Source organism: Panicum virgatum, chromosome 3K (assembly GCF_016808335.1).
Source record: "Panicum virgatum strain AP13 chromosome 3K, P.virgatum_v5, whole genome shotgun sequence".
NCBI lineage: Eukaryota > Viridiplantae > Streptophyta > Magnoliopsida > Poales > Poaceae > Panicum > Panicum virgatum.
Genome location: NC_053138.1, coordinates 50,104,344 through 50,113,532, shown reverse-complemented (window position 1 = coordinate 50,113,532; position 9,189 = coordinate 50,104,344). Strand labels below are relative to the sequence as shown.

General features: G+C 45.9%; 2 protein-coding genes across 2 annotated transcripts; both read left to right on the top strand.

The window, feature by feature from the left end:
- The first annotated feature begins 58 nt into the window (after nt 1-58).
- Nucleotides 59-2,100, top strand: LOC120699470 (UPF0481 protein At3g47200-like). Its single transcript, XM_039983475.1, has 2 exons — nt 59-960; nt 1,175-2,100. The coding sequence occupies exons 1-2, from the start codon at nt 241-243 to the stop codon at nt 1,901-1,903; spliced, it is 1,449 nt and encodes a 482-aa protein (XP_039839409.1). The 5' UTR covers nt 59-240; the 3' UTR covers nt 1,904-2,100.
- A 2,585-nt stretch (nt 2,101-4,685) lies between these two features.
- On the top strand, nt 4,686-8,697 carry LOC120701009 (protein FAR1-RELATED SEQUENCE 5-like). The gene is made up of 5 exons (XM_039985183.1): nt 4,686-4,737; nt 6,126-6,373; nt 6,780-6,841; nt 6,938-8,355; nt 8,453-8,697. Exons 1-5 carry the CDS (start codon nt 4,686-4,688, stop codon nt 8,695-8,697), a joined length of 2,025 nt encoding a protein of 674 aa, XP_039841117.1.
- Nucleotides 8,698-9,189: the final 492 nt, after the last annotated feature.

The following is a 9,189-nucleotide window of genomic DNA, read 5'->3' as shown; positions in this document are numbered from 1 at the left end:
GCTTACTACTGCAAGTTTCCTGTCACTATTCCATTCCAAACTTTTTGCTGCATCTGTGGAAGTTCCTTCCCTACAAGGCAAGCCTTCTTCCTGGTGCTCTCCAGTCCTCACCATCCCAGCCTTCATCGAAGTGTGCAATCCTCCCTCCCTCTTTCACTTTATTCTTCCCTCTGCTGCATCTTGATCCCTCTCTTCCTTTCCGAAAGCCTGCAAAGCCTAGCAATCTGCAGCAGCCTGGCGATGGCACCTCATCCTTCTTCATATACCGTTGTCAGCTGTGGAGGTCCTCTGGGGAAGCAGCAGACTCATCAGCAGCAGCGGAGAGCGAGGCCGCCGGACGAAATGGCGGCCTGCCGGCGTGACCGCAGCAGCTTCGAGGAGAGCGCGTGGGTGGCGGAGGTGGAGGCCGTGGTGGCGGACGGCGGCGCATTGGAGGAGGAGGCGGCGCGGTGGCGGCGGCACTGCATCTACCGCGTGCCGGCGCGCATCAAGGACCTGAACCCGAAGGCGTACCGGCCGCAGGTGGTGTCCCTCGGCCCGTTCCACCACGGCGAGCCGCAGCTGCGCCCCATGGACGCGCACAAGCGCCGCGCCCTGGTCCACTTCCTCCGCCGCGCGAGCCGGCCGCTGGCGGAGTTCGCGGCCGCGGTCGCCGGCGGGGACGGGGAGTACGAGCGGCTGGAGGGCGCGTACGCGGGGCTCGGCGACGAGTGGCGCGGCGCCGCCGGCGAGGAGCGGTTCGTGGCGCTCATGGTCACCGACGGGTGCTTCCTCCTGGAGGTGATGCGCGCGGCGTCCGGCTGGGAGGTGAACGACTACGCCGCCGACGACCCCGTCTTCAGCCCCCACGGCCTGCTCCACACCGTGCCCTACATCCGCCGCGACATGCTCATGATCGAGAACCAGCTGCCGCTCCTCGTCCTCGACCGCCTCCTCGCCGTCGAGACCGGCAAGGATGGGGTACGTGCGGATTTTGAGCTGGATTTAATTATTTGCAACTTTATATTTGCACGATGGAATTGTTTAAATAATTTGGCACTGATCCGATGAAACTTTTGATTTGGCTGAAGATCTTTTAAAGCGTAGTCAAATGGTTCTTTATTATTTTGTGCTTTATTTAATTTGCTTTGGCCATGCAAGAAAGTGAAAGGGAGCTAACATGCATGTCGGGCAGAACGAGGAGCTGATCAACCGGATGGTGCTGCTGTTCCTGTCGCCGACGGCGTGGCCGCTGACAACCGGCGTCGGGCTGGCGCTGCACCCGCTGGACGTCCTCCGCCGGAACCTCCTCTACGGCCCGCTCCCTGCCCCGCGCGCGCCGGACTCCTCCTCGCCGGCGGCGGCGCCCGACGACGCCATCCGGTCGGCGGAGGAGCTGTACGAGGCCGGGGTCCGGTTCAAGCGCAGCGCCACGGGCAGCCTCCTGGACATCCGGTTCCACCGGGGCACGCTCTACCTCCCGCCCATCGCCGTCGACGACACCACCGAGTACATGCTGCTGAACCTGATGGCGCTCGAGCAGCTGCACGCCGGCGCCGGGGACGGCGTGACGGCGTACGTCTTCTTCATGGACAACATGGTGGGCACGGCGCGGGACGCGGCGCTGCTGACGGCGCGGCGGGTGGTGCACAGCGCGGTGGGCGGCGACAGGGCCGTGGCGCGGCTGTTCAACGGGCTGTCCAGGGACGCGGTGCTGGAGCCGCGGAGCGCGCTGGACGGCGTGCACCGGGAGGTGAACACCTACTGCCGGAAGCGCTGGAACCGGTGGCGCGCCAACCTCGTGCACACCTACTTCCGGAGCCCGTGGTCGTTCCTCTCCCTCGCCGCCGCCGTCTTCCTCCTCGCCATGACCATCCTGCAGACCGTCTACACCGTCCTGCCCTACTACAGCGACAACAACTAGCTAGCTAGCTAGTTCTTGCTATCACTATATATAACAGCTTTCTTACGGTTTAGTAGTTCTCAGCTGATCGATGAATTTCTTTTAATTTGTTTCTTTCGGTGATTTCTAGCTATGAAGCAACTAATGTGTGCCTTCCTGCAACTCTTTTTAGCGAACTATCTACGTATTTCATTTTGTTTGCTAAAACAAAATGTGCCTTCCTGTAACTCTCATTTTCTTTTCGCGACCGTGCTTAAGCACGTTTTTCATTAAGAGACTGCAACTCTCATTTTGTTTGCTAAAACTAGGTTGAATTAAATTGACCTTGGAGATGAAGGTAGTAGAAAACATACGGATGCTCCGATTTCTTCATAACGACATGTGTAGTGATGATGAATAGAGAAAACAAAAAAAAATTGATCACATAGCCCTGTGAAGATTATTGAACTTGAACCATACATAGCCCTCCAAGTCATGGAGCACCATAGACTAGAAAATCTTCCAAATACTATGTGCATGCAAAAAGTTGTATTCCAACATCAAATACAAATATAAGAGTTTCTTCCATGGCATATATAGTAGGCAGTAGCCAAAACAAAACCAAAACGTTTTAATTTATCATGGAATGTTTGGTGCAGTATACAAGACATGTCATGATGTCCGGCAAAATTTACTGAACCAAACTCTCCAAGTCATGGAGCACATAACATTTAAACCGCAGGTAATTCCTGCAGTATTTGCATATTTGCTCCACACATGTTTCTTGTCTGCGATTTGTACCACCATTCTATTTCCTTCGGCAAATGATGGATTTGGGGCGGGGGAGGTGGTGATATGTGGGTCATATTCCACAGAAAATAGTTGTTTCAAGTGATGATTGTTTGCATAATCACCTGTACAAGAAAAAGCATACAAAGTAGTGGATCATGTGTTAGGAGAAACTAAAATAAAAACTTGATATATTATTACAAATCTTCTATGAATTTGGAACCTAAACGTTCACTGAAGCCCATTTGCTAAATGGGCTTCCATTTTCAGGCCTACTTATATGGGCCTACAATTTCAGCCCAGACCTTATGATAGTGCCCAGATTACTCGTGGAGGGGATTTTTTTTCTCCTTTCTCTCGAATAGGCAGGAGAGTTGCATATTTTTGTATTAAGAAGAGAAGATGAATCACGGTAGTTTAAGTTACATAATGAAGCGCTCAACGCAACGCAAGAGACGGTAGGGCGATGTATTACATGAAAGACCTCGTGATGCTAAAGTTGGAGAGTTGGTTTTCGCTGAAGCATGCTGCTAAAAGTCCACCACTTCAGTTATATAACACGCTAAAATTTGCTGGAGAAACATTATAAATTCGACTCTCATTCATTGTATTATTCAATCAAGATTTACCATCGATGTGAAGTGTATTTTGTTAGAGGAAAAGGTCTTTTATAGTAGATTTGGACTCTTGATTTCTCTAATAGTATATTGTCAATTGCTATAAAATCAATGTCATCTTACAGCTCCTTTGAATACAAACATACTAATGTGAATTTTATACACGAAACATACATATTATTTGACAAATTATTGCTCAAAATTTATGAAGTTCGATTTTTTTTAAAAGTCAAAATACGCCTTAGATTAATGGACAGGGGGCTTCCAGTACACATCATGTAACAAATTTGAAAGTATGCATTTTCCAAAAAGGATTGATAACATGAAAGTATAGCCATACAGCTGGAGCAAACCAGGACTATGCAGTAGCACTGGACATCGATCACAGGATGCCCGGTCCCTGCAAGTGCCTGTAGCCAGGATTCTGTTCAGGCAGATGACAGCAACCATGGCTTTGTATCACAGCAGAGGAACAGATAGATGGTCGTCCAGCCCAATTAATAAGCAAGCAGAACAGCCGCATGGCATGGAGACGCCGATGCTGTTGCTGTTGCTGTTGCTGTTGCAGCTCTGCAGGTCTGCAGGTGCTGCACTTGGAGCGTAGCAGCGCAATCAGGAGGTTAGTGTGTCTGGACTTGTTTGTGGCGCCACCCATGGGCCATGGTCCATCCTGTACAAGGAGGGTGCAGAATTGTATGAACCGGCAGGATTTCAGACACTTGAGCTTTCACGAGCAATCCAAGATTCTGCACACAGTTTCTTGGAACACAACTTGAATCGATTTTGCTATGAGATGCGACGACCTTACTTGACCAGGATCTGTTCGTAAAATGAAATTTCCCGGACCGCAAAATCGTACTCTTTCCGGGTCCATTTCAAGCTTTTGGGATTCTAAAGCCTTGGCCTCCCATGTACTTTGTAGGTGAAAGTGGACATATTTAAAGAATAAGGTACTTTAGGCACACACTTATCACAAATCAGTACTAATCCCTTGCAAGCTGCTGCTGCTGCTTCTTCTCTGAGGACCACCACATGGGAACTGTTCACTGTGGTGCAATGCAATGCGTTGGTGACTTGGTGGCTGGCACGAAAAGGACGGTTGCTTATGGAGGTCATCATGAGCCACGGCCGACACGGTCATGATTAGACCACACTCATCATCGTGCAGTAATATTGGAAACTGCATCGCCTTGAGATCACCTGTTTCTCTCGCTCTCACTTTTTCTGCTTGTTTTTTGCGTGATTTTCTGAGCAAGCAACCAACAGCTCTGCACAGTACAGTACGGCGCAGGGGCGGAGCTAGGTGTAGCCGTTGTTGTCAGCTCAGATCGGCGACTTGCTGCAAAATCAATAGCAAATTACTGTTTCATGCTGTTCATCTAAATAGTTGACACTGGTGTCCAACGGAACTGACACCGATGGATCCGTGGGCTGGCTCCGGCTACGGCGCCATGATTCAGGTCACCAATAGTGCGTTCTAGCTCTCCGTATTACTTATATATATTACTGCTAGGAAATAAATGTTACTTAAATGTTACTTATTACTAGAAAAATAGAACAATCATATGTGCTGCGAAAATTGCAAAAGGAAATTTAACGTCAGAGTCACTTCTAGTCTACCACTTCCCGAGTCATTTTCGCGAGAATCACCTGAATTAAAGTTGTTTTCACTTTCACTAGCGTGGCCTCATATTAAAGTATGCTAACTTGTTTGGATGGTGATCCTAGACAGAGTTAACTATAATTTCCTTTTAGGACAGTTCAATCATAGAACATATGAAATGCTTTGTTTGATGTGTATGTTTCTAGTTTTCATTATCTTATATTTTTAAATCAATTACCCAGTCCCGCTACAATCAATATCCGGCTATCCTACGGCCGACCGTAAAACTAGCATCCGGTACGGCCTTCCTATTTTTGGAAAAAAAACAACTAATCGTAACATATATACTTTCATAATCAGGCCTGCCCACTTGATCTCAGCGACCCGCAGCAGGTTGAGGGGGGGATTCACGTGGTCCCAGCGGCCCGCGGCTAGTTTTGGCGGCAAAAGAAAGCCCGGTCCCCACACCCTCCACCCCGTCTCCCGCCGAAATAAAAACAATTTCTTGCTGCCCCCGTTTCCTTGACGAAACCCCAGCCCCCGCCCTTCTAGGCGCCGCCTCCCCCTGACGAGACGCCCACAACAAGGCAAATTTGCTCAAAATCAGATGGCGAAAAGGAGATTGATTCAATAGAAAAGGTAGAGAAAAAGCATCAGACGAAAAAAGGTACGTATGCACGCAAACTGCTTTGTCTAGTGTGCTCCATAGATCTGAATAGATCTGCATATATCTGAATAGGAGAACAGATTTCATACTAAGCTGCTTAGATCTATACATAAATTTACTTGAGCATCTCAATAGGGTTGTGGTAAAGTTGGTACTAAGATGCGTAGATCTCTATAGACACAAGTTTACTTGAGCATTCCAATAGAACAGAGCTGGTAGTAGGCTACGTGGATATGTATGTACTCAAATTTACTTGACCAGAAAGAAGTCGGTTTGATGCCAAATCTGCTTAATGATAAGACCATCTTGCTTGACCTTTTGTTGAGCTTTTGTTCCAGTACTGCAAAAACAAAAAGAAAATGGCATAAGCATGTTAGCTTACAGATTGGGAAAAAAGGAGGAAAATAAAAGTAACGAAGCATGATTGAAATGTTAGCAAACTGGAAATAGAAAAAAGCATTTTCACCCATCTACACATCGTTGCCAACTTGTTAGCTTTTTCGTACAATGTAAAAATGTTTTTAGGGAAAAAATGCTGGTACAAAGTATTGTATTCTGCTTATTTGCTTAATGAAATGAGGCTTGCAGGCAATACTGAAGGAGCTATTGGTGATGGTGTTCTTGAGAAAATTGTAGGAGTTTTGGAAGGTGTAGTAGAAGAGGTTGTGGAAGAGATTTGGCTAACACCTCCAGTGCCATACACAGGTCAGACTTTTAGCTCTAAGCTGGAGGCAAGGGAGTTCTACAACTCATATGCAAAAATAATTGGCTTTTCTATCCGTACAAGCACTACACGCCTTTCCAGCTTGTCAAGGGAGCAAAACAAGGTTCAATTTGTATGTAACAAAGAAGGACGGGGAGGAAGGTGAAAGAAGATCAAGGCACTGCTGTTTCTGATGATAGCAATTATGATGAAGAAGACTCACAATCGGATGATGGTAATGATGGTTCAGTTAAGAAAAAAAGCTTGACGGCGGCAAGAAGAGAAAGAGGGAGAAGATGTAGCATACAGACTGCAAGGCAAGGATGGTTGTCAAGTTAATTGATGATAGGTGGCATGTAATATACTTTGCACCAGACCACAACCATGATTTTGTTGTGAAGCCGTCACTGAAAAAATTCCTAAGGTCTCACAAAGGGATACCTAAAGAGGAAAAGGAATTCATTGCATTGCTGCACGGGTGCAACTTGAGCACTGGTCGGATAATGCAATTGATGAATGAGTTTTATGGTTCTGCGCAGCTAGTTCCATATGAGGGGAAAGATGTTGGCAACTTCCGCTCCACTATTAGAAGAACAGAAAAGTAAAAGGATGTGCATGAAACCTTGGACTACTTTAGAGAGCTAGAACAAGAAGATCTAGAATTCTTCTATAAAATTAAGCTTGATGCTGACCACAGGGTGGAGTGCCTATTTTTGGTTGATAGTGCTGCAAGGCATGCCTACATTGAATCTTACAGTGATTTGGTGTCTTTTGATGCTACCTATATGACGAACATATATGATATGCCATTTACTCCATTTATTGGTATCAATAAGCATGGGCAATCATTCATGTTGGGTTGTGCCTTCATAAGGGATGAGAAAACTCCTAGCTACATCTGGTTGTTTGAGACATTCCTAGAGGCAATGAAAGGTAAATCGCCTATGAGCATTATCACTTATCAGGATGCAGCTATAAGGGCTGCAATCACGCAAGTTTTTCCAAACACAAACCACAAAAATTGCCGATGGCATATAATGGATAAGTTTTCTGGAACAATACGGCCTGTACTAGACAAGGATGAAGAACTAAGAGATGACTTCAAAGAATGCTTGAACTACACTGTTACTCCGGATGAGTTTGAAACAAAATTGGTGGAGATGATAAACAAATATCATTTGGGAGATGATGTGCATTTTCAGCATCTCTATGCGATCCGGAGCAGCTTTATCCCAGCTTACTACATGCACTATTTTTACCCCTTCCTGCAGTCAACTCATAGAAGCGAGGGGTTCAATGCTGTTATGAAAAAGTATGTGAATCCCAACATGTCTGTTTTGCATTTTGTTAAACAATATCAAAAGATCCAGGATAAGTGCCTTGTTGCTCAGGATGGTCAGGACTTTAGGAAAGATGACAAGGCAAGAAGGAGGTGGTCGAAATATCCTATCGAGAGGCATGCAGCAAGTGTGTATACCAAAAATCTTTTCTACAAGTTCTCAAAGGAGTTTGAGAAAACTGCAGAGTATGATGTGAAACCTGAAGGTCAATTCCAGTATTGGCTAGTGCCGAACAACAATTTTGTTTATGGGTATGGCAAAAGGAACTACCTTGTGACAACACTTGAGGAAAAGGAAAGTTACTGCTGCGAGTGCAGCAAAGTTGATAGAGATGGAATGTTGTGTTGCCATATATTGAAAGTGATAACAAGATTGGGTGTGAAGGCTATTCCTCAGCTGTACATATTGAAAAGATGGACACAAAAAGCAGTCCCTGACAATGAGGGTGATGCGCCTAATGCCCATGTGCAAGCGGATTTCATAGTGCGTGGTATGCCATTGAACAACAAAAAGACTGTGTGGTTTACCAATCTCTCTACATCATTTGCAAAATTGGCAGTTGAGGGCTATGCATCAAAGGAGGTGTATACTATTATGGACAATCACATAAAACAGATTCGAATTGAGGTTGATGAAGCTAAGAAAAGGAAGAAGAAAAACACGCAGAGGGGGCGCAAATGCCAAGCATCTATCCCTAAACCTGAAGCACTTAATAGTGTGCCTGCTGGTCCTGGTGCATCTGAAAATGCAAGTTTATTGGCTCCCATCCCAACTGGTAAGAAATAAAAAAGACGTTGTAATATTTCCCAAACCACCCAACCCAACCACGCATGCACCTAATCCCCCTTGATGAAAAAAATATTTGCATGTAGATCAGAGCAGTAGTGCCCCTGAGGACAATCCTGCTGAATTGGCTGGTCCAGTTGCAATACCAGCAAGTATGAGTAACCCCCCGAGGTCAAAAGTGAAAGGGCGCAAGAAGGAGAAAAGACTGAAGAAGGGGATGAATGCGGAATCGAAGAGACAGAACAAGTGCGGGATCTACAGGTTGACTGGTCACAATGCTGCAAAGTGCAGCAGTAAAAAGAAAATAGAGGATGGAAAGTTAGGGTTCTAGGATGGGATCTATGGTCTACATATAGCTGTGATATCTTACAAACTGTAACTTAGTCAATACAGGGTGTTGGAAAAAAAAGAGTGGAATTGCCTATTACAGAGAATGGAAATGCTTGTGCGGTGCTTAAATGTTGCCTATTGCAGAGAATATAAATGCTTGTACGGTTATTATATTATACCTATTGAGACGAACAGAAAAAGTTGGGAACATGTAGCTAGATTTTGTGTTAATTTGTGTTTTGCTTTGTAATGAAATGCCACTGAGAATGTGAAAACACAGCGTAGCTGATGATGGAGAACAAACAGCTACGTTTTTTGTGTGGAATAGCCTGATGCTTTGTACTAAAATGATTACGAGAATGTGAGAAACCACGTACCTATGCCAAGTTTAAGATGTCTTCCCAGTCCGTGTCATTTTCATCACAGCTGAGCCACTTGCGTGTTGATATCTTTCTTATATTCGCTATGTCTTTCTCTTGTAAAAGGGGGACTG

What these genes read in the sequence shown, in the direction of transcription:
- LOC120699470 (XM_039983475.1), top strand. Translation starts at nt 241, where the DNA reads ATGGCACCTCATCCTTCTTCATATACCGTTGTCAGCTGTGGAGGTCCT. An exon ending in TCGAGACCGGCAAGGATGGG is followed by an intron (nt 961 to 1,174) that starts GTACGTGCGGAT and finishes CATGTCGGGCAG; the next exon opens with AACGAGGAGCTGATCAACCG.
- LOC120701009 (XM_039985183.1), top strand. Translation starts at nt 4,686, where the DNA reads ATGGATCCGTGGGCTGGCTCCGGCTACGGCGCCATGATTCAGGTCACC. An exon ending in CATGATTCAGGTCACCAATA is followed by an intron (nt 4,738 to 6,125) that starts GTGCGTTCTAGC and finishes TGAGGCTTGCAG; the next exon opens with GCAATACTGAAGGAGCTATT. An exon ending in AGCAAAACAAGGTTCAATTT is followed by an intron (nt 6,374 to 6,779) that starts GTATGTAACAAA and finishes GGTTCTGCGCAG; the next exon opens with CTAGTTCCATATGAGGGGAA.